The 25,657-nt window shown below is 45.4% G+C and overlaps 2 protein-coding genes across 5 annotated transcripts in view; one reads left to right on the top strand and one right to left on the bottom strand.

Moving 5' to 3' along the window:
* MEIOSIN (meiosis initiator) overlaps positions 1 to 25,657 on the bottom strand; it is a 2,162,440-nt gene that overhangs the window by 131,266 nt on the left and 2,005,517 nt on the right. The gene's annotated exons all lie outside the window — the stretch shown is intronic.
* On the top strand, positions 174 to 2,903 carry LOC144782993 (uncharacterized). The gene is made up of 2 exons (XM_078662202.1): positions 174 to 747; positions 1,019 to 2,903. Exons 1-2 carry the CDS (start codon positions 342 to 344, stop codon positions 2,023 to 2,025), a joined length of 1,413 nt encoding a protein of 470 aa, XP_078518328.1. The 5' UTR covers positions 174 to 341; the 3' UTR covers positions 2,026 to 2,903.

Here is a 25,657-nt window from a genome sequence, read left to right as displayed (position 1 = left end):
CGGTATTTCCAATGCATTCCTATGGGCCAAAAGTCCCATAGGAATGCATTGGAAATACCGATCTGTAATACCGATCTGTAATACCGATCGGTAATACCGATCGGTAATACCGATCGGTAAATACCGATCGGTAATACCGATCGGTATTACAAACAAACGTGCAGCAAACAAAAGTGAAACTGAACACAACAGCCAATCAGGTGCAACCACCCTCCCCCTTCCTCCCAGGAAGTGCCTGCCCAGCCAGGTGCAACTCATTAGAAAGTTCTGGAGACAGGCAGAGCAGAGCACACAGAGAGAGGAGCAGGGAGAGAGTTGTTTGTGTTGAAAACCCAGGAATAATGTCAAGCAGCAGTGAGAGAAAGAGAAAAATTAAGTTCAGCAACACTGAGCTTGAACTCCTAGTCGAGGAGGTGGTCAAGGTGCACACCCAACTATTTGGGAAGCTCTCCCTCACCATGGCTGAGTCAGCTAAGCGAAAGCTGTGGCTGCACATAGTGGAAAGGGTAAATGCAGTGGGAGTCACCAGCAGGAGCATGGAGGATTTAAAGAAAAGATTCTATGACCTCAGGAGCCAAACCAAGAGGAAGCTTGCAGAGCTGCATAAACAGGCTGGTGTCACTGGAGGAGGCAGGAATCCAGCACCCCCCCTGACTGAGCTGGAGGAGTTGGTGGCGTCTACCATCGAGCCAGACAGTGTGGTGGGACTGGGAGCAGTGGACAGCTCAGCCCGAGCCAAATCAAAAGGTAAGATGCATGCGCAGCACAACACCCCATACCAAGCAGCATCCCTTAAACCTCTGAGCACAGGCCAAGCCCAGTCCAGTACTGCTAGCACTATACAGGAGCAATGCATAATGGGAAATGTAGTCTGCCAATATTAGACCATGTATAACTGAACAGACATCAGCAAGGCAGTGAAAGTATTGCAGAATCATGAAAGTTAAATGTGTAAAGATTTATTTATAGTCACTGTGACACAGTAACAATCAATGTACATACGCTTATTTACACCTAGGGGCACCATCAGCCAAGCAAGGCACATCGACACCAGGGACTGCAGCAGCGAGGGAGGAGAGTGAGGAGGCAGGGCCAAGCCATGAGCAACCATCGCAAGATGAGGAGGACACAAGTGGCATTGCACAGGAGGAGGAGACAGGCCTCACCCCCGACCTTCCACACTCCCCACACCTGTCACAATCACCTGCATTGGTATTCTCACCGGAGACTTCCCCAGTAATGCAACAGGCTGCACCTGCAACACCACCAGCCAGGAGGCGACTCGTGGCCACACTGCCCTTGATGGAGGCAGCATTAGATCAGGCTGAGCAAACTCCACCTATGCCTCATGCTGCACCGCAGGCAAACACTGATGAAGACACCATGCCAAGACGTCGCCGCATGCACAGCACTGCAGGAGGCACTGGAGAAGGCACTGTCTTCCGGGGGCTGGAGGGAAGCATGGTGCGCATCCAGCGCATGCAGGGCAGATCCATCCAGGCCTGCCACCGGCAATTCCGTGCTCTCAATGAAACTGTAGGAGAGATGGGGAAGGGCATTACTGATATAGCCAATTGCAGCAGGGACATGGTAAAATCAAATGACAACCTAGTTGCTGGTATTACGTCTGCTATCACGCAGCTGTGCGACAAGATGGACCACATAGAGAATACAAGGCGCAGGGACACCCGCGCTACCAACAGGGCGCTGAATCGCCTTGCCACTGCCACTGCACAGCTATGCAGGAGAGGAAACAATATGCAGGAAAGCCTGACACAAAATACAGCAGAGGTCACAAGGGGCATAGCCAAAATAACCAGTGCCCTAGAGGCAATGATGATCAGTAATGCTGCTCACAATCCTGCCCTGGATGTGGCTGAAGGGGAGGACAGTAGTAGCCGCAGCAGCTTGGGTAGTGCTGTGGTGCCTGCTCGTAGGGGCCGGAGGCGCACAGCTGAGCCTTCAAGCCTGGAGGAAGGCAGTGGGGATACTCCCAGTGTGTCTGGGAAGCGGCAGAGAAAGTGACTTTAAAAGTTTGGGTGAAGTAACCCTGGACATGTTGTCCCCACCTTTGTACATGTTAATTTGTTGCACCTAAGTGCTGTAAGTTCGTGCCAACAGATAAATACTTTACTACCATTCACAACCTGTCTGTGTGTCATTACTTACTCAGAAATAGTTGGCTGTTATTTCGTCACGCCTGTATCTCCCATCACTTGGTGTTGTGACTCCAGCAGGTTGTATGTCAGGCACGGCATTGTCGTCATCATAGTCCTCGTACTCCTCCAACTCCACCTCTGTACCCTTTTTGACAGCCAAGTTGTGCAACATGGCACAGGCAGCTATGATTTTGCAGCATGTTATGGGGGTATACTGCCTTGCGCCTCCACTCTTGTGAAGGCATCTAAATCGGCTCTTCCAGATGCCAAATGTCCGTTCAACCACATTCCTTGTACTTTTATGTGCCCGGTTATACCTCCTTTGGCTGGGTGTGGAGGGGTTGAGGTAGGGAGTGAGAATAAAAGAACGTAGGGCATATGCACTGTCTCCTAAAAGGGAAATGGGAGTACATTAGTCACATGTATACTTGTAAGTCTCACTGCAATATGTGTGAATGCTGTCGCAGACTCTGTCTTACCTAGGAGGTATCCTTCGCCAAATTCCCCTGCTGACAGCCGTTCATAGATGCCGCTGTTCTGAAATATATAGGAGTCATGTGTACTTCCAGGGAATTTAGCTACAAGGTCTGTGATAACGTACTTTGCATTGCAAATCACCTGGACGTTGATGGTGTGGCTTGACTTCCTATTGCGGTAAATGTATTCGGTGGCAGCAGGGGGACAAATGGGGATGTGTGTCCCATCAATGCATCCGATGATATGGGGAAATCTTGCCATCTGGTAAAAGTCTGATTTTGTTTGTACCAGTTCAGCATGGGTGGATGGAAATGAAATATAATGCTCCATCCTGTGCAACATGGCGTCAAGGAATCTGTGGAAGAACCTTGAGAGGCTGCTCTGGGTCACCCCTCCCGCCACAGCAACCACGCTCTGGTAGCTCCCTGACGCCAGCAGGTGGAGGCTGCACAGCACCTGCACATGTGCTGGTATTGCATGTGCCCTTGGGGTGGGGTGCTCCAACAGTGGTTTAAGGTCCCTGATGAGCTCCATGATGGTTTCTGGAGCCAACCTGTACCTTTGTACTATCTCCTCCTCTGTCAGCATCAACAGGGTGACCCTCTGCCTGTAGACCTGCTCCTGTCTCAGCCATTCCCTCTCTCCTTCCTCCCGTAGCCGTAGACGTCTTGCTATTACATAGAATGCCGCCATTGTGCAAACTGAATTGCATTTTGGGTCCTTTTTTATAGGCTGCACCTGGTTACCACCTGATTTGAATCCATGGTAAATTCCGACTCTCAAATACCGATTTTGAGGCAAAATCGGTATTTCTGGGCCTCCCTACATCTCGATTTTCAATTTTACCTACTTTTATTTACCGATCTGTAACATTTCCGATCGGTAACAATACCGATCTGTGACATTACCGATCGGTAACATTTCCGATCGGTAACTTTACCGATCGGTGACATTACCGATAGGTAAAATTACCGATAGGTAACATTACCGATCGGTGACATTACCGATAGGTAACATTACCGATAGGTAACATTACCGATAGGTAACATTACCGATAGGTAACATTACCGATAGGTAACATTCAATTTTCGGTATTTTACTGCTCGGTAATCATAACGATCGGTATAATTACCGATTCAGCCTATTTTTGGTCACCTACATATCGAACGCTCACTACCGATCGGAAACGGCCGAAAATCGGTATTTTCGGCCGATTCCGATCGGTAATAGCCTACCTACATCTGGCCCCAGATAGCTAGAAAAGTCACCCACATTTGAAAATTAGGGCAGTTTTGAACGTGTAAAGACACTCCGTATCGGTATTTTGCAAGCTTTGGGAGACTGCATGCAATTCTGTTTGCCGCAAGCAAAGTTTGTGGCAAATTCAGGGAAATCAATAGTAAAAACTGGTCCACCTAGTCACAAAAAAGGCCCATAAACTGCTAAAAAAAACTGCCTACACACTGATCTATCTGGCCAGCTCATCGGGCACTGCTTGGTTGCTTTATAGGCCAGTGCGACCCTGAGTGCATTCCTTGAGCTATAACACATAAAGCAACAGAACGTGTTTGAGAGAGTTTCATTTCAAGTATCATTTTGTTCAAGCCCATTTCGTGCTAGTAGTATTTATTGAAGGTAGGAGAGGTTTCAGCTAACAGCGACAAGTGCTTTATTGGGGTAGGCCATAGTATAATTCATAGCCTGGGGAGAAGTGTCTGCCTAACATGAACATTGTGACTCTGCCATGGAAATGTGCAACTTAGTAAAAGTGACACTGTGAACCTGAAGTGAAATGTGTAAATAACTGGCATTGTAAATGTGGTGTGGAAATGTGTACATAAGTGAGACACGACTTCTGACATAAAAATGTGCACCCAACAGAAGTTATATTATGGTTGCTATTAGATATGCCCCTAACTGAGGCACTCTGAGCCTAGCAATGGACTATTTTCCAATCAGGGACATTGATAACCTGGCATGGGCATGTGTACCCAGAAGGGGCATTGTGATACAGGTATAGTAATCTGTACTTTCCAAGGATAATGAGACAGTGGTATGGAAATGTGGACCAAGTTTAAGCAGCCTTTCAAAGTCACAAAAGTGTTAGCAACTTACGAAACAAATAAATACTATAATATTATAAAATAACTGACAGGGATATTGTGATAAAGGCCAGGTTATATGGACCTAACCAAGAAACTGCAAAACTCGCCAGAAAATGTTTACCAAATCTGGCACTGTTAAACAAGTTACTTACCTTCCTGGTAGATACTCTATCTAGTTGCAGCTCCTTCAACCTTGTGAATATTCGCAAGGTGTCAGACTGCATCCAGAAACTTTAAAGAAGTACTCCTACGTGCTGGCAAGTGGCCTTATGCGGCACTGCATCAACGTTGTTACACTCTGGAAGTGGCAAGCGGAGCCGAATATAAGCGCCATTCATGGGCATTGACATCAGTTGCTTTCTAGGCTGTCTTTGCGCTGAAACGCAGAGCCCACTGGCAGAAAGGCAAGACCAGTGTGAGGATATCTAGACTGGGTAATTTTTAGAAGGATTAGGGGGCCAGTTCACAAAGCAAAGAAGTGGGAGTGTTGGTGAACTATCACGACACAGTATCCATCAGAAAGATTGTTACCAAAGGTAAGTAACATGTTGTTATGATGGATACTTCTGACTGCAGATTCCTCACCTTGTGAATAGTTACCATAGCAGTATCTTCTACGTTGGTGGGTCTGTGAACTGGCTCAGATCAAAAAGTTCTGCAGTGCAGAGAGAGGAAAGGTGTCAGACTGCATCCAGAAACTGTAAAGAAGTACTCCTATGTGCTGACAAGTGGCCTTATGCAGCACCACATCAACGTTGTTACACTCTGGAAGTGGCAAGCAGAGTCGAATATAAGCGCTATTCATGGACACTGACATCAGTTGCTTTCTAGGCTGTCTTTGCCCTCAAATGAGAGCCCACTGGCAGAAAGGCATTACCAGTGTGAGGATATCTAGACTGGGTCATTTTTAGAAGGATTTAGGGGCCAGTTCACAAAGCAGAGTGGTGTGAGTGTTGGTGAACAATCACGACAGAGTATCCACCAGAAAGATTGTTACCAAAGGTAAGTAACTTGCTGTTCTGATGGATACTTCTGACTGCAGATTCCTCACCGTGTGAATAGTTACCATAGAAGTACCTTCTACCTTGGTGGGTCTGTGAACTGGCTCAGATCAAAAGGTTCTGCATGACAGAGAGAGCAAAATACCCCTCTTGAAGGACCAGACTGTCAAGGCAGGAGTGCCTTCTGAACGTGGATACCGACACCCACATAGCTGGCTGACAAATGACCAGGACAGGCCCTCCACATGCAGGTGCAGTGAAATGAATGAAATGAAATGTAAATTTGTAGAGCACGATTGCTCCCCTGAGGCGTCCAAGCGCTAGCGGCAAGTATGATTTGCTTAACAGAAAGAAAACGCTGAGGAATTAATGAGGAACATTAAAGAGAAAAGTCTTCAGCTGTTTCCGAAAGGAGGAAAGGTTAGGGTTGGACCTGAGTTGCAGGGGAAGTGAGTTCCATAGCTTGGCGGCATTATGAGTGAACATCCTGCCGCCAGCTCTTGCCTTTTTTATTCTAGGGACTATAGCCATAAACGCCTGGCTAGAACGAAGATTTCTGCTAGGGTGATTCTGTGTAATTTGACCCCGGATGATAGCCGGTCCCGTGTCCCAGAAGGCTTGGTGGGATATACACATAGCTTTGAAGGCAATTCTTTGTCGTACTGGTAGCCAATGCAGACTGCTCAGTCCAGGTTTGGCTGACAGTCTGCGTGGCAGCTGGAGCAAGGTGCGGGCCGCGCAGTTTTGCACTATCTGTAACTTACGCAGTGTGTATTCAGGGACACCGAGATAAAGGACATTGCTAAAGTCCAAACGGGACTTAATCAGACCCTGAATGGCCACCTGCTTTGCCTCCATAGGCAGAAGAGGAAGAACTTTCTTCAACATCCTAAGGAGACCAAAGCAGGTAGCCGAAAGTTTTGTAGCCTGGGTATTAAAAGATAGAGCTTTGTCCAGCCAGACCCCAAGGCTCTTTATATTGTCCTTGGGGGTTGGAGGGGTGCCAAGGCATGGGGGCCACAGGGAGTTGAAAAATGTGGGGTTCGTGGGACCCAGGAGCATCAGCTCCGTTTTGTCCCCATTAAGTTTGAGTGTGGAAGAAGTCATCCATCCCTTTACCTCCTCCAGGCACTTCGTCAGCCCACCTGAGGCTGATAGACCATCCTCCTGCGCCAAGGAGACCACTAGCTGAGTGTCATCTGCGTAAGAGATGATTTTAATACCAAACGGACGGACAACCTCAGCTAGTGGTCTCATGTAGATGTTAAAAAGCGCAGGGCTTAGGGAGGAGCCCTGCGGGACTCCACACTTCAGTGGCCTACTCGTGGATACCGTGTCTCCATCAAAAATTTGGAAGGACCTGTTGCTCAGAAATGATTTGAGCCATAGCCATGCTCCGCCGGCTATTCCGACATTCGAGAGACGGCTCAGCAAGGAGTCATGGCTGACCGTGTCGAATGCCGCGCTTAGATCAAGGAGGATCACTGCCACTGATCCCCCTTGATCCAAGATCTTTCTGGTTTCCTCGGTGACTGCCAGCAGAGCGGTCTCAGTCCCATGTCTGGGTCGAAAGCCCGTCTGGGTGGCATCTAACAGCTGGTTATTCTCGAGAAAGTTCACCAGATGGGTATTGATGTGCCTCTCGAGAATTTTGCTCACCCAGGGGAGCAAGGAGATCGGACGATAGCTACTGAAGTCACCGGGGTCCAGATTGTTTTTTTTTAGCAGAGCACGAACCATGGCCCGCTTCCAAGCAGGAGGGACGGTACCGGAGGTGATGGAGGCATTTAGGAGGTTCATGGTGGTGGGTAGAACGACCTGAGGTGCCAGCATCATCACTTCTGGGGGTGCTGGATCACATGGAGACCCAGATTTTACCTTGCGGGCTATAGAATCCAGAGATTTGGAGTCTAGCAGTGGAAAATGATCCAGAGTTATCGGGGATTGAGATGGAGTATCCCCCAAATTTGTCTGTCCCTGAGCTATGGGTTCTGGTGCTGTGGAGGGAAAAGATGAATAGATTTGGTTGACTTTGTGATGAAAAAATTCTGCCAAGTCATTGCAGTGGGCTGTAGTTTTACCCGGGTGCGTGCTAGGGGAGGGAAGTTTGGTGGGATTTTTCACTATTTGAAAAATTTCCTTCGGTTTAGACTTGGCTCGCATGATTTTATCCGAGAAGTACATAGACTGGGCAGATTTAACCTCAACCTTATAAGATTTAATTGCCTCTCTATATTGGGTTTTCTCATCCAGTGAGTAACCCATGTGCCATCGTCTTTCTAGTTTCCTGCAGTGGCGTTTCTTTTCCCTAAGTGCCTCCGAATACCAAGGAGCGGTTTTTTGGGAGCGTTTCAATGTGACTTTACACAGGGGTAGGGTGGCCTCGAGGGATTGTACAATCCATTCTTCATATTCCTGATTGGCCACACATGGGTCCTCGTTATAGGAGGGCTGGTCAGCCACGAGTCTACTAGACCAAGATTCAACTGGTAATCGGGCCCAGATTCTAGCATTCCTTACGATGGGACTAGGGGGGAGTGGCTTATGTGTAGTCCAGGTGAGAGGCACAAGTAGGTGGTCAGTCCATGGGAGGGAGATTGGTAACCCAACCACCAACTCTGTACAGTTACTGAACAATGGGTCCAGTAAGTGACCCTTAATGTGGGTGGGTGCCTCAACTCGTTGGGCTAACTGTAGTGCCGCTAGATCATCTGCAAGCGCCATGGCAGTATGATCCAGGGCGGCATCAAAGTGGAAATTAAGGTCCCCTAACAGTGTATAGTTTGAAGCAGTTGTGACCCGTTCAGCTACAATGGATGGAAGGTGTAAGTGAAACTGTTTGGAGGGCCCAAGGGGGCGGTATACCACAGTGCCTGAAAAACAGTTGTTAGGGGAAAATTCCAGGCTAAATGCTAGGCTCTCACATTCTGGAATTAATTCAGGAGTTACTCGACAATGATACTGCTCTTTATATATGATGGCTAGACCTCCTCCTCTCCCTTCAGGACGATCTTGCCGGATGATTTGAAAGCCTGAAGGAAGGGCTGTCACAATGTCAGGGTCAGAGTCTGTCGTAAGCCATGTTTCTGTAAGAAATACTGCGTCTGGCATACGTTCTTCTAACACAAGAGCAAGTTCCATCCTATGTTTTGGTAGGGATCTACAGTTTAGCATAAGCATGCAGTAGTCCAGTTTCACGTCCCGTAGTTGCATGGGCTTAAGAATCTGTTTACACCTCGAGCAAATCACTGGTAGCTCTATAGCCTGAAAAGAATGTGAACAGCCTTCCATTCCCAAGGGCCTCATACTAAGGAGGACTTCCGCACTGTAATACCTGCTATTTAGTGGCTGATATAGCAGCTTTTGCCCTGGTGGAATGAGCCTTCTGGGGGTTGATTCTTAGCCAGTACATAGCAGATCTTTATGAAGAGAACAATTCATTTAAAGGTGCTCCGCTTTTGCACTGACTTGCCCTTCATTGTTCCAGAAAACCCTACAAAGAGCTAATCGTCCATTCTGTGGTCTCTGGTGCAATCTATACAATAGCTTAGCACCCTATTATTGTTCAAATGACGTTGCCTTTCTTTCATCCTTAGAAGGATGAGGTGGAGCAAAGATACCTGGGAGGGTGATAGCCTGCCCAACATGAAATGGACTGACCACTTTCAGACGAGTAGCAGCCCGGGAATGCAACACCACCTTATAAAGGTTGTATAAGGTGGGTTGACAGAAAGACTGTTCAGCTCGCTCACACATCTACTCGATGTTATATGAATGAGAAACACTGTCTTCAACATCAGAAGTCCAAAGGACAACTGTGCAGCGGCTCAATAGGGTTGTGGACTAAGTTCAAGTCCCAATGTGGCATTACAATATGGACTTTGCAGAAATATATGTAGCAATCCTTTCAAAACCTGATCACAAAAGGTGATTTAAATAACGAAGGCAGATCCACTAACTGCAAAATGCTGACACAGCTAATAAGTAGCCCTTACCGTGCCCAAAGCAAATCCTTGCTGGGCCAGGGACAGAACAAACAAGAAAACTTCTGACAATTTAGATTGTAGTGCTTCAGTTTGTGGAGTTCCTCACCAATCCTCAAATTTGACCCAACTACTGACATACACTGATTTTGCGGAAGGACACTTTGCTGCCAAGATGACATCAAAGATCTCAGGACGACGGTCAGAAGAGATCAATTGTCGCTGCTCAATCTCCAAACATGGTGGTGCAGATTGGGCAGGCCTGAGTGCAAGAACCATGCTCTGCTTCAGTGACAAAAGATCCTCCCGAAATGAGAGATTGATCGAAGGACAGATGCTATATTGCTAGAAGATGCCCTGTGCAACTGTCATTCATGACTTGCTAACCAGCTGTGGCTGAGTTAGTCCACCATGGCATTTAAAGATCCCGCCGATTTACCACCATATAAAATTCATGGCGGCCTAACTACTTTGAGACATAAAGCCTACTGACACAGGGCCCAATAATCCACCTTGCCCTGCTTATTGCAGTACCACATGGCGGTGCTGTTGCCATGAGCATATGCACCAGCCTTCCTTTGATGGTGGTCAGGTAGTCCAACATCAAGTGAATCGCCACCATCTTCAACAAACTTATGTAAAGTCAAGTCTCTGCCAGAGACCAGAAGCCTCTGATCCCCACCTCTACCAGACAGTAGTAGTGATACACCCATGTCCACTGCCAGCTCTAGTTGGGGTAAGGAGAGGTGCCTGACCAAATCCCAGTCCAGTAGCCAGAACTGCAGATCTTTTGCTGTCTCTTGCGAAATCTGGATACAATCTGACTGATTCCCCTGATGATGTGCCCCACTGGGGTTTGAGGTCCCAATATAGAACCTTTCTATGCCACATGGTAGGTTTGCCTAGAAGGTTGCAGGAGGCCTAAAATTCCAGGAGTTTTACAGTCATCTACTGAGATCCAGGACAGAGGCCACAACATCAGGATCACAGCTTAATGTCCTGGACTCACCAATCCGTGGGAAAAGAATGAACTGTACAATATCTAGAATAGCTCAGATGAACAGGGGCAGCTTCCAAAGCCCACAACCTCCGAACATGTGCTGTGACCACTGGGTAGCTTGGCACACAATGCAGTCAGACTTAACTTAAAGGCAATGTGTAAAGTATTTATGCAGTATACAAACAGTAACAAAGTAAAAACACAACACAAGAAAAATCCCACACCAATTTAATAACAAGCATTGGCATAGCCAATAGGTCTCGCTTTTGGGACCTTATAAGTGTTTAGTTAGGCAGCACAATATTCTTGGTGCAACAACATCAACTGTTGCATGGCTAAACACTTATAAGGTCCCAAAGGCGAGACCTATTGGCTATGCCAATGCTTTTTTTTTTTTTTTACTTTTAATCACTTTGAGCTATAGACAACCATTTTTTTGTATGTGTAATGCAGCAGATAATGAGTTGCCCAGCAAATGTTGGCCATCTGCTTTGCCCTGTTGGGACCTAAATTCCTACACTAAATATTGTGGACATGAATTAAACAGTACTTTAAGAAACTGTATTTTGACTGTTCTCCTGATTCTTAACATAGAAGAGAGATGTTTATAAATTTATTGTGATGAGCATCCACTGCCTCCTATATAAAATACTATATATTACATTCCTGAAACCGGGTTATTATAACCAAGAACCACTAGGACATTCAGCAAAAACAGGAGCAGGGTCCATTTAACTGTTGCCTTCAAGAAGACACTTCTGTTTCACAAAAACGACCGCCATGCTTGCACAAGCATTTTAAGAACTTCTGTTAGCGTATTTGTTGGCAGAATGTTAGTCCGCAGGACTGGGCCTGCTGTTCATATGCCAAAACGAGGTTCCAGACCCACTGGAACATCCCTCGTGTACCCAGGTGCAGTGTGCAGGCACTAATAGATGTGGGCAGGTGGCATCCTGTGTGCTGTTCCATGGTAGAGAGGCCCATCAGAAATTGGAATGTAGCTGCTGCACAGGTAAGACCAGTGAGGCAATGGCAGGGTGGACGTTGACAGATGACAGGATAAGTAATATAAAATATATAAATAATTAAAAACAATTATTTTTCGCTCACCGCATCACCGATGCGGCAAGTGCAAAGCAAGTGGTTTTATTTATTTTTTATTGGATATTACTTGTCCCGTTGTCTGTCAACTTCCACCACCCCCTCCCTACCGCTCTTACCTGTGCGAGCTGCCACTGAAATTTGAAGGTCATTTACCCTACGACTGTGCAGAGCTTTTACAATGTGTACATAATTTTGTATTTACAATGATAAAGAAACTGTCACTTAGATAATATCATCACCTCCACCAACATAATATTAGGGCATCTATCCTGGAACGTGTTGCTAGTACAAACTCTATTCTCAGAAAATGCACTTTTGGTGTTTTGTGCTCTGCGGCTCTAGTGGCTGATGGGCTTTATAAAACACAATAAATACATAACAAACGTGTTTGTTGAGTATCATGCCAACATAGTTAAAAAGTTCTCTTTTGTAAAAACGTTTCATACGCTTGCTGCCAGTGCAAAACAGCATTCGATGGAACGCAAGACAAGTATAAATACAGTCATAATCTCTTCGTACATTGCATGGGGGGGGGCACGACTTCTATGACCAACATGCGCAATATAACTCTTATTAGCAAGTATGTTCAAATATATAACTGAACACAGTGGTGACAGAATCCTCGCACTCGTGTTTGTGTTGAAATTCAAATCTAGTGAATTAAATGTATGTTGGTGCTCAATGAGATCTCCCTTCTGGGTTGTGGGAGCCAAGTAACAAATGACTGTAGCGCTATTCCTGCAGGGAACGACATCCTCATTAAGCACTCAAAAATAATGTTCCTTAGGACAGTGTTTTGTTCCTTTCAATAAAGTTTTATTCAAAAAGTTCAATTTTTTAGTAAATCATAAATTCTTCAATCTCGTAGTCATCTTTACAAATCAAAATCAAGCGCCCAATGCATTTAGTGCAATGTGCCCTTCTTCAGGGGTATAGTATTCTGTTGAGGACAAAGCACAACTGTGATACGATCATTTGAACAGGTGTATGCAAAACAAATTATTTTGAATCATTTTAAATCCAGTCTCTCTCTTAGAGTACCTTATATCCCTTCTTGATATAATACGTACAATTCAAGCACAATCTCTGTGGACCCATGAGGAAAATCAACATAAAGGTTGGCGTGAAGGGCATATTAATAATTGAACCAGTCATGTGGCACGGTCAAGCTTAGTACATTGCTGTGGGTTAATTGTGTGAAACAAGCGGTACATCGATTATAATACCTGGATTGTAGCACGTCACATCGGCTAATGGAGTTTCAATGGTAGCCGGTAAAAAACAAGTGAATAACCTGTAATACATACGTAACCACAGTTCAGAACTAAAATGGTTGGAGCGTAACAAAATCGTGAATTTGATTGGAAAACGTACGTACCGATGTCAATAAACAGCACGAAGCTTGCAGAGTGCTTTTGAAATTAGTCGAATCGTTTTCCTAAAACATAAGTAAGACGGAGTTTTGGGTTGCGGTATGTGAACAAGTATAGCACACACATAGCGTGTTGCTTGTAGTCGCCCATCGTTTTACTTAGAGAAGCTTACCATAAAAGCAACGGATTTCAAAGTGAAGGTACCGCCGGTATCCTGAAAGGTCCCGAACGACGGTGAGGACGCGGGTAAAAAGGAACCCGCGGAACTGCCATATCTCCTTTATATAAGTTGTCATTGATTGTACTAATGGTTGCAAGTGTTTGTCAATGTAACGTCCAATGGGTTCATGAATGGAGTTTATTGTTGAAACAATAGGCCTGCAAGGTGGGTGCTTTGGGTGTTTATGCACCTTTGGTAGAATGTATATGTATGGTGTGGATGGATTGGTATTGATAAGATATTGTTTCTCTTTCAGTCCGATAACTCCCAATTCCACAGTTTTATCAATGAGATTTGCCAGTATTTCCATGAATTGTTTGGTAGGGTTTTGATCCACTTTGTAGTAGGTGTTACTGTCATTTACATGTTCATTAACGCACTCATTGTAAAATTCAACGTCCATGATAACGAGGGCTCCTCCCTTGTCCGCTTGGCGGATGGAAATTTCAGAGTTGTTAGCCAAGTTCTTGAGAATATTTTGCTCAGTTTTAGATAGGTTGCTGGTCTTAGATTTTGGTTGTTTGTAAACTTTTTCAACTTCTTTGTGGATGATTTTTTCAAAGGCATCAAGCACCTTGTGGCTTACCGGAGGAATGTATTTGCTTTTACTCCTAAGACCCATAAGGGTGTCTTTAGGGGGTTCTTCAGTGATTGGGATGACGTTTGAAAAGAAGTGTAGTAACCGTAGTACCCTCATAAATTTGTATATGCAGATTTGTGTGTCTAGTAGGTTGGAATGAAAAGTAGACACAAGGGAAGTTCCTTTTTGTAATACGTTCATTTCCGCATGTGAGAGTGCTTTACTTGATAAGTTAATCACGAGGGTTTTTGACTCCTGGTGTTTTGGATATCTTACTTGAATACATGTCAACCTAAAGGTCTTAATGATCGTATGAACCTAAATTGCTTTATTTAAGATTGAAATGATGATATTTACTATTTTACTATAAGTGTGCATTCTGTATGCTGTATATTGTAACATTACTTCATGTACTCTGAGGTTGTGCTTCCTAAAAATTCTGACAGTCTTCACACACACTTTGACTTTCTGACTATTTTCTTTGACAGTAGAGTATTGCGTTTATACTCTCTGAGTACAATTTGCTGACTTAAATCGACCCGCCCCTTTAATAACTTTTTATCAGTAACATATAATTGTTTATACCCGCTTTTTATCGAGCTACGCCATCTTGGATGGTGCACTCTTCTCCACGAAACAGTCCGTTGTTCATGTTTGTGACTCGCAAGCCTTGCTTGTTGACAGGAATTTCCGGGTTAAATATGGCAGTTCCGCAGGTTCCTTTTTACCCGCGTCCTCACCGTCGTTCGGGACCTTTCAGGATACCGGCGGTACCTTCACTTTGAAATCGTTGCTTTTACGGTAAGCTTCTCTAAGTAAAACGATGGGCGATAACAAGCAACACGCTATGTGTGTGCTATACTTGTTCACATACCGCAACCCAACACTCCGTCTTACTTATGTTTTAGGAAAACGATTCGACTAATTTCAAAAGCACTCTGCAAGCTTCGTGCTGTTTATTGACATCGGTACGTACGTTTTCCAATCAAATTCACGATTTTGTTACGCTCCAACCATTTTAGTTCTGAACTGTGGTTACGTATGTATTACAGGTTATTCACATGTTTTTTACCGGCTACCATTGAAACTCCATTAGCCGATGTGACGTGCTACAATCCAGGTATTATAATCGATGTACCGCTTGTTTCACACAATTAACCCACAGCAATGTACTAAGCTTGACCGTGCCACATGACTGGTTCAATTATTAATATGCCCTTCACGCCAACCTTTATGTTGATTTTCCTCATGGGTCCACAGAGATTGTGCTTGAATTGTACGTATTATATCAAGAAGGGATATAAGGTACTCTAAGAGAGAGACTGGATTTAAAATGATTCAAAATAATTTGTTTTGCATACACCTGTTCAAATGATCGTATCACAGTTGTGCTTTGTCCTCAACAGAATACTATGCCCCTGAAGAAGGGCACATTGCCCGAAATGCATTGGGGGCTTGATTTTGATTTGTAAAGATGACTACGAGATTGAAGAATTTATGATTTACTAAAAAATTTAACTTTTTGAATAAAACTTTATTGAAAGGAACAAAACACTGTCCTAAGGAACATTATTTTTGAGTGCTTAATGAGGACGTTGTTCCCTGCAGGAATAGCGCTACCGTCAAATATATAACTGGTCATATAAACACACACAGGGATACCTGAAATATTGGAGTTTTACATAGGGTCCGGTGCTTGCCTAAGTGTAACTTGACAACGCCCCTAAAAATAACTAACCAATTCAACCGTCATTCGTGAATCCTTGGAGCTTCTATTCCAGGATTCCACACAGTAGCCAGGGTACATTTGAAAGGGCCGACAGGAAAGAAAACTATTTTTAGAATATTGTTTTAGTATTGTACTCCTAGACATTGTAATGAAACTTCAGAAACTCGCAAATATAGCAAAATAAAAAAGGCTTTGCAGGTTGATCACAACAGTAGTAATTTTGCATGTGACAGTGGAAAATTATTTAATTCTCCCTAAGGAACTTATGACTGGTTGAATTAACAGATTCACTGAGGGGGATGAAATCCTTCCAAGATGATCGTCACATTCAGCAGCTCCTTTCAGTCACGATTCTTTATTCCGCAAAGTTTGTCTTCTCTGCGTTCCACAGGTTGGGAAAGAAACAATTCTGTGGTTTCGCTTGCGCATATCCGGTGGTCAGACATTGTGCAGGCTGAGCAGGGACTCGAAGTCCCAGGAGACCTGCAGACTGTCCCACCTGTGCTGCTGTGCCGCTGAAGACCTGCCCACAGCCACTTGAAAGCGCATCGCGGCACCCGCTGCGCGGATCGCGCGCGGGCAGGGCAAAGCCCCTTGTGCCCGTTGGAGGCTGGGCTGGGCTGGGCCCCCTTCTGACGTCCTTTGCAGCACAAGACCTGGAGTTTCATGAAGTAAGTGGATACCCAACCTGTACCTAGGCATTTCGTATTAACTTTCTGTGGGATGCCTGCCCACGAAGGAAAGGGGAAGAAGGCCGTTGGGGCTGGTTATGTAGCCGGGACCTTGGGTCAATTTATAACAAGGGCCTCGTCCGTTCTGGCTCATGAAATCGCCATTACAGAACGGCGCCTCTCTATGGACCCTGCTTTTAACAAACGTTCATCCCTGGGGGGTCTAAAGAGTGCACGCACCCCAGACAAAAACCCACAATCAGTTTCTGTATCAAGGGTATCAAGCCAAAACACTTGCCAACTGCAAACCATGGTTACTGGATCACCCAATTTAGGCGGTGAGTCTGTGCAGCCAGTCCCTTTGCCGAGCGGCCCATCATTGGATCGGATTAGTGGCCCTGCTACGCGTGCTACGGATGGCCATAAAAACGCAACACAACCCCCCGAGCAGACTCAGGGTGCAATCCCCAAGAGGAAGCGAAGGGGTGCTCAACAGACGGGAAGAACGCCAAAAATCTTTAAACCAAACAAGGGTAGCACTGTGGTAACTGTGGAGGCTGGGCTGGGCTGGGCCCCCTTCTGACGTTCTTTGCAGCACAAGACCTGGAGTTTCATGAAGTAAGTGGATACCCAACCTGTACCTGGGCTTTTCGTATTAACTTTCTGTGGGATGCCTGCCCACGAAGGAAAGGGGAAGAAGGCCGTTGGGGCTGGTTATGTAGCCGGGACCTTGGATCAATTTATAACAAGGGCCTCGTCAGTTCTGGCTCATGAAATCGCCATTACAGAACGGCGCCTCTCTATGGACCCTGCTTTTAACAAACATTCATCCCTGGGGGGACTAAAGAGTGCACGCACCCCAGACAAAAACCCACAATCAGTTTCTGTATCAAGGGTATCAAGCCAAAACACTTGCCAACTGCAAACCATGGTTACTGGATCACCCAATTTAGGCGGTGAGTCTGTGCAGCCAGTCCCTTTGCCGAGCGGCCCAACATTGGATCGGATTAGTGGCCCTGCTACGCGTGCTATGGATGGCCATAAAAACACAACACAACCCCCCCGAGCAGACTCAGGGTGCAATCCCCAAGAGGAAGCGAAGGGGTGCTCAACAGACAGGAAGAACGCCAAAAATCTTTAAACCAAACAAGGGTAGCACTGTGGTAACTGTGGAGTACCCTATTACTGAAATATCCCAGGATAGACGCTCTGTTGCCAATAGTATGAATGAGGCGGATATCCTTAACGGATTGCCCCAGTTAGAAGATGCCTATTGGAAAAGAATCAGTGGTTCTATTACATCGTCCCTACAGCCTCTAATGGAAAGACTTTTACTAATTGAAAACAAACTTGTAAAACTTGAAGAATTGACGGTGTTTAGCATGGGTGGTGTCAAGAATAATATGGTGAAATGTGGTAAACCCCACGATTTGGTGAAAGAGGGACTAAGGGGTTCTGTGGTGTTGGCTAGCTCTAATTTAAACAAGGTTGCGCAACCAATGGCTCCTACTGTAGGGAGGGATGAAGTATTGGGCATGAATGATTTAGTAGATTTAGAGGTTTTATGTGGTAGGCGTGGCAACCATGGGGAATCACTGTTGGGGGCTGCAAAGTCTCAGGGAGTGGTTATTACCCCCAAGAGAAAAGACACAGGGATAGTTGCAAAGAACCCTCATCCACACTTAGATTTACCCCGATTGTGCTCCATATATTGCTGTCCTGACTGGTGTCCCGGAACTAGAACACGGAAAGGTTGAATCATATGACCAACAAAAAAACAAAACGATTTACTGGCTGAATAATAATAGACCTCTTCCTAGAGAGGCCGAATGCCAGATTTTATTTGTGCGAAGAGTGAGTTGGGTGGGATGCAGAACAAAAAATTCTGTAGGAGACTGTATTGTTATTAATTTTAAGGACCCCAGAGCAGTGGGACATGTTTGTGTGGGCTCTACGAAATATTTAAGTTCCACTATCCAGGTTCGTAATTTAAGTTACTTCTACTCCCCACCAGACCACACGCCCAACTACGGCCAGCAGGAATGGACTAGGGGTAGGTGTAGTGGACAACAGTCATCCGTACCGCTTAGCAACAGATTTAGCGTACTGGATCTGGTGGATTGACTGACACCCATGTTTACCTGCTTGGACATCATGCCCAAACAAGGTCCAACCCCTAGGGAGGTAGGGGGTGGGGACTCAAACCCTCACATTTGTCTCAATAACGAGGAGGGGGTGATTAATGACAGAACACCACCTATGCCTAATACAGTGGGGGAGGCGGTGAGCCCTATCGTTATAAATGCACCTAATTGTGACAGTGGTAGTGTTGACCAACGTTTAGAGGGACTAGTGCTAGACATTAATGGAATTGGTATCCAGGAATGGTTGATAAATACGAGGTAAACCCTGGCTGTGGCAAACAATTGGCCACTGGTGGCTCAAGAATCCTATCGTGGAATATCGCCGGCCTCATGGCTAAATTGGATCAACCTGATTGGGGGGGCTCATATTGATTCCCATGAGATCTGACTATTTCAGAAAACATGGGCCGTAGACGCCTCAATACAGAGTAGGATTTGTGGCATATTGTGACGCGGCCGTCAAAGGACCTATGGGCAGGCCATCGGGGGGCTATGCATATGGGTGGGTTCCCACCTAGGATGTAAGATAAAGCGAGTAGATAAGCACTCTCCAGACATTACGTGTATCCTCCTGTCACATAGTAATCTTCCGACACTAGCGATGATTAATGTTTACTCCAGGCCAGTCCAGTATGGTGCGATGTCCCCGACGTTAGATTCGCTGGCAAATTTTCTCAGCACATTTGAGCGGGATACCCACTTTATAATTGGTGGTGACTTTAACTGTCACTTTGAGCCCCTTAACGGCCTCATACAAGCCATAACTAGTGATGAGGACACCGCATGGTCAATTCCTCTTTCTAACACTTACCCAACTAGGGGGTGGACACCTTCAGTCCTCCAGTTAACATCACTAACCATGACTTACTCCCTAAGGGCCTGCAATGGACGGTTCCCGGGAGATAACCCGGGCGTCCCACCTTTGAGATAGCTGGCCGAGCCTCAATAATTGATTACTTAATGCTTAGTGTGGAGATCTGGCATAATGTGGTCGATTTCAGCGTCGAAGTACGCTGTAAAAGTGATCACAATCTTTTGATCATTGTGCTGGACTTCCAGATAGGGGGAACAGGTCTATCCAGAGATATTTCGCAGCAAAACAATCTGGTCGTTGTTCAAGGAGGGAGACGGATTCGGTGGGATAAAATCAACCAGTCACCGGAAACCATGTTAGACCTATATACAAGTATTATACCGCTGCTGGAGAAAGCTAGCCTTATAACGGATGATAGACGGAGTCTAGGCCCTAACAGTGATTTAGGAAAAATCCACCTGGAAATGGTCCGGATTTTGGGAGATTTCTTTTTTAATAGCGGGCACAATAATTATAAACCAGGCAGTGATAGAAAATCCTGGTATAACAGGGATTGTAATGAAGCGAAAAAAGCTTTGTTGCTCTCACTTAAGGGGGGTGACAATGACTGTATTCGGGAAGTCAGGGCCGCATTTAGGAAAATAACTACAAAAGCTAAATCTGACTGGGAAGCAGATAGATGGCAGGCCATTAAGAATGCTCTAGATCAAAAGGACAGTAGAACTGTTTGGAATCTGGTCCACTCGGGGGAAACTGAGGGTAGGACCACTATTGACCCAAATATTGATGAGGAATCCTGGCATCGATATTTTAAGGAATTATATTCAAGTTTGTGTATTGACTTAAGTAACAGTCATTCTTACCGGACATACCCCCGTGTACAATGGGCAAGGTAACATTAGCTTTAGCAAAGCTACAACCTAATAAAGCACCAGGATTGGACAAAATCCCGGGGGATTTGTTAAAAAATGAGCAGACAGTTTGGGCTCCATATCTATTATCACTCTTTAACGCAATTCCTTATGGCCTTCCAGCGCCGCCCACCTGGACAGGCGCTGAGATTGTCCCCATTTTCAAAAAGGGTTCTCCGATTGAGCACGCGAACTACAGGCCAATCAGCCTTATTGATGTCACGCAGAAAATCTATGGGAGGGTATTATTAGGTAGGCTCCAAGACTGGATGGAAGACCGAGAGGTATTAACCCCATTGCCAGCAGGATTTAGAGCTAAAATCTCAACTGTAGACCAACTGTTTAGGCTCCAGTTAATTTACTGGAAGCATGTGGTTTTGGAAGGTGGGAGCTTGTATCTTACTTTCATGGACTTGAAATCGGCAGTTGATATGGTGGACCATGACCAGATGTGGAGTATCTTGCTGGACAAGGGAGTTCCGCCTTATCTCTGTTTCCAACTTAAACGCCTCCACGAGGGCACATATGCAAAAGTAAGATACGGCAAGAAGGCCAATTAACAGCGCCCTTCCCTGTTGGGAAGGGGGTAAGGCAAGGCTGTGTGTTAGCCCCGACCCTTTTCTCCTTATTTTTAAACAGTCTTATTGAAGATCTGCTTGCCGCAAAGGATCTGGATTCTCCTAGAATATCATTATGTAAATTCCCCGCACTAATGTTTGCGGATTACACCCTGCTCCTCTCGAAGTCACCAATGGGGATGCAGTGAGTGTTAAAGGAGTTTAACCAGTTCTGCAAAAAAAAGGAACCTCGTAGTCAACATTAATAAAACAAAATATATGGTCTTCAATGCCAACTCCACCAATTGCCCGCACCCATTGATGGATGACAGGCCGCTTGAGCGGGTTCACATTTTTGATTATTTGGGCCTATCATTAAATGACAAGATGGGATGGGCCCCCCAAATTGATAAGGCCAACCTGAAATTAGTTCAGGCAATAGGGGGAATAATGAAAGTCCAAAAGACCTGTGTCTCGAGGGTCATAAGCCCGCCACTTGAGATTTATAAAGTACAAGCCAGGTCTGCCTCTTTATATGGGGCCGAACTCTGGGGACACTGTCCATATAATGCCCTGACACTTACTGAAAATAAGTTTATCAGACAAATCCTGGTTTTGCCAACAAACACCCCCCTAGTACCGCTACGGATGTACCTGGATATCCTCCTTATGGTGGACTTAATCTCGACACGACCGTTGCTATATTGGCGACGGCTGTGGAGTACACCTGAGTTGAGACACTATAGGGAGGAATTAAAAGTGGTAATGTCACTACTGGGGGCTGTAGGCAGTATACCTTGGTTGTCTTTTGTCATGGACTCTTTCCGTGCTATGGGTAGGGAGGATTTATGGACCACCCCCGAAGAATCTTGTGTAGCTACTTCTAAAAAACAACTTCCTAAAGCAGTGAGATATAATTTAATAGTTTAATCCAGGCAGTCAAAACCACTAGTCTAACGTATGGGTTCTTGGATTTTAAGTCATATTATCGATTTAAGCAGGTGCTAGTTTCAATACAGCCTCCTTTAGCAAGGAAATTGTTTCTGTAATTCTTTGCAGCAACTAATAAGTGGGCGAGCGCTACCAAGTCCCTTTGCCCTGGATGCCTGGTGGAGGAGGAAACAGTGATTCATGTAATGCTCTTCTGCCCGGCATACAAGCAGTCCAGGTCCAAATGGATCATTCAATTGTGCAGAAACCTGGGTATTAGAAACCATCGCAAATTTTATAGGATCCTAAAATCTGTTTTATAGTGAATTTATTAACTGTTCAATTAATTAAAATCATTACAGTAAGAAAGAATAAAACTGGTGAGTAAAACAATAATCACATTAAAACTATAAAGACTGCTGGTTAAAAAGTTTTTTGTTCAAGTAATATATCCCCTCTCCGCTGCACCCACTCGGACAGTCAGCCCCGGGTCCTTGCACCAAGTTTCTTAGACAGCTTCGTAGGCCTTGGTGGTTTTCTCCTACAGAGAGCCATTGATGTGGTGCGATTTCTTTAGGGTGGATGGATAGAATCATGGCTCATTTGAGGGGAGACTGCCTTCATCCCCTTATTGTACCAGGCTGGTGGCACTGGTTTGTTTGTGATCGTTTGCTGCCTTTAAAGCCATTCTAATCAGATGAATGAATTTCCCAAGACTCGCCAAGGTCATCGTGGTTATTCTAGAAAAGCACAAGACTGATGCTTCGCGGCATGTCTTGATTCCCTTGATGATGCAGACTGGGCGGAGAAGTCGACGGCGTTCATTCGTAAGGGAGGGGCAGAAGCATAAAAGTTGAAGCCAGGATTCTCTTGTGTAGGGGCACAGTCTGCAGCTTGTATTTTCCCCATTACGAGCCCATGTGGGGTTAAATTCAGTGATTCCTAGAGTACACAGTCTCATAGAGGGGATTTTAGTTCTGGCTTGTGGTGTCAGGGCCTCATTCAGGTAGGGTTGTGCCTTGCCTACCATGTAGGAACTATTCAGCGGGTCTAGGTGGGGGCTACAGCGTAGGGATTTAAGGTCCAGTTCGAATGAGATTTTCAGAACTTGTCTGTTTATGGCTTTTTCCCATGCATTTAGTGGGATTTCTGGCAGTGGTATGCTCTTTTCCTCGATCTTTAAAATCTTGAGTGCTTTGCCAAGACTGGTGTGCCATGCTGATCTTGGCCCTTCGAAGATGGCTCTCAATTGGTATCTTAGGGAGTTTGTTGGGGCCCTTATAATCCTTAAGTATGGTTTTATAATCTCCCCTTGGCACATCAAGTCTGGTCTAACCAGGCCTAGCTCCAATCTTAGTCTTGACTTCATTGCCGACCTTGGGATAGAAAAGACTGATTTATATGCTTTGGCTTGGATTGCGGTGAGAAGAGCATCCTGCATCCCCGGAAAGGCCTGGTGGCCATAGCTGATGACTGGCAGCAATTTTGCTTTTAAGGCAGTTAATATGGGTCCGGCCGTGGGGCTTATCAGATGTAAGCTCAGTTGCTTTAAAAGGAATATCACCTTATTGGCCTTGGACGACTGCTGTTTCAGATGTACATTTGCATTGGCCCGTTCCGTAAACCAAACCCCTAGGTAGTATACTCTGCCACTGTACTGATCTGCAGATCTCCCATTCGCCACTGTGCTTTCTTTTTCAGATGATAGCTCCCAAAAATGACGACCTTTGTTTTCCCTTGGTTTACTAGAAGGTTGTTATCTTTGTTGAATTGATTCAACGCATTTAGGGCTCTCTGTAGGCCCACCCTCGTGTGGTCCATTACAGCTGTGTCATCCGCATATTGTAGGACCGGCAGCCTCATGCTGCCTAATCCCGGTGCTACTAAGCTGGCGCCTTTCAAGGCATCCCCCAAATCCGCCGTGTACAGGTTAAAAAGGAAGGGCGCCAGCACGCATCCTTGTTTCAGCCCGTTGTTTGTTATTATTTAAGGGGACACTGTACCAGCGCTGGTTTTAACCCGCACCCAGGTGCCCTCATAAAGTGATCTGATACAAACCCAGTTTATGTTGTTGCAAGTTCAAAATTTCTCCTTGCTATGTGGCTAAAACAAAGCTATTTGCTAAAGAACGGCACCTAGCTATTTGTGGCTTTTTTTTATTAATGTAACTAGCCCAGTAGTAATATTTCGCAAGTTGCCTCTGGGTGAGAGACTGAGTGCTTCCAAGTTGGTAGCCTTACTGAAAACAGATATCTAATTTTTACGTTTTTTTTAGCAAGTTCTTTTATACTTTCATCTCTAAATTATATTTTTTTACAAACTCATGTTTTAATCTGATAAACTGCTTCCCTTGTTATTTTGGCCTGACTCTCACTAAACTTGTGTATCCCAGTTTTATAATGAAATTGTATTTTCTATTGCTGCTACTGATTATATTTTATTGTATTGTAAATGTATATGTGCTTTTATGGCTGTAATAGCCGCAATAACGTTTTTGATGATGATGATGCAGGCGCACAGTGGAGTAGTTGTTCCTACCTGCAGCCTAGTCCCGTTGAAGAGGGTCTCTAATCGTCGTTGGAGCTCCGGTGTGTGAGTTAAGCTCGGTTAGTACCTTCATAGTGTGTTTCACAGGGCAACCATAAATGAGTGAGGAGATCTTGGTTCTTCTTTAGTTCAGGCTTTTATAGTTGAGAGACGTGTGCAAGGTGTTTAACATATAGGCGCAGCGAGGTCTTGGAGGAAGTGGGGGCCCTGAAAGCCATGCGTTATACCAAAAAATCTGTGCTCGCAAAAATGAAATAAAAAAAATGCGAGAGGTGCGCACGCGCGACGGGAAAAAGTGCTGTGCACGTCGCGCGAACGCTTGTGCGCGTAATAGCAAGCTCGAGGCTGCCTTTGGCAGCAATTTAAAAACCCACTTACTAAATGTCTCGCTAGACTAGCGCATGCGCTGGCTCTAGCAAGACCTAAAAAAGAGTAAATATAACACATTCTTTGACACCAAAACAACAAAATTCCAATCAGTAGAATCAGAGTTATGAATTGTTAGAGTTTTTAGAAAAACTAGTATCTAAAAGATCAAAGCGCCAACCAAGGACATCTAGACATGCGAGACCGTGTCAAGGTCGCAAAAAATATGGCCGACCACAATGGAGCGCGGGTCGGATATAGGAAGTGGACTGGGTCCGAATGGCACTTACCTTCAAGCTTAGAAGAATTCTCAAGAAAGATTTTATGAGAAGGTAAAGTTCAGTAGGGCAAGGGTGCAGGTGGTGTCTGAGGAGGGAGCATCATCCTCAGGGAGCCTCTGGACAAAGTCGCAGTGAATATTTATACGCTCAGACTTAGTAACTTTTTGGCAAATCGAAAATCTCCAGCGAGACGAAGCAAGAGGGTGTAGCCAAAGACACTTCCTGGAGGCCAGATACCCCTTTAGCGAAGGACCACTGTACTGGATTTGCTGCTGCAGAGATGAATATAGAGGGAATAGCTGCGCAATCAGACAGACCGGTGATGTACCTGGCTGGATCGACAAGCAGGTTGGTCCCAGTCTTCCTTTGGTTTTCAGAGCAGTTTTTAAGTTTGGATTTTGGCTATCTGGGCACATTTAGCACAACAACCAAGAGTCCAGGACTGGTGGGACACCACTTGATGATTCAGGGCTCACCCAGGTGTGGGTTGAAGATGGTGGCCCCTCTGGCTTTGACCAGGAAGCCAGCAAAGTAGCCCAAGGATTCACTCTGGTAGTCCTGGGTTCAGAAGGAGATGCAGGGCTGTCCTCTGAAGGTTCAATGGAGGTTCAAGGCAGCAAAGAAGTCCTTCCAGGTGCAGAAAAGCAGGGTTGTGAAGTACACAGCAGGCCACAGGAGAACGCAGAGACAATATGGATGTGACAA

Source organism: Lissotriton helveticus, chromosome 9, assembly GCF_964261635.1.
Source record: "Lissotriton helveticus chromosome 9, aLisHel1.1, whole genome shotgun sequence".
NCBI lineage: Eukaryota > Metazoa > Chordata > Amphibia > Caudata > Salamandridae > Lissotriton > Lissotriton helveticus.
Note: the sequence above shows the minus strand (reverse complement) of the source record. Positions and strands in the feature narration are given on the sequence as shown.

Coding starts and splice junctions, on each gene's coding strand:
- LOC144782993 (XM_078662202.1), top strand. CDS start 342: ATGTCAAGCAGCAGTGAGAGAAAGAGAAAAATTAAGTTCAGCAACACT. Junction 748..1,018: donor AGCCCGAGCCAAATCAAAAG/GTAAGATGCATG, acceptor ATTTACACCTAG/GGGCACCATCAGCCAAGCAA.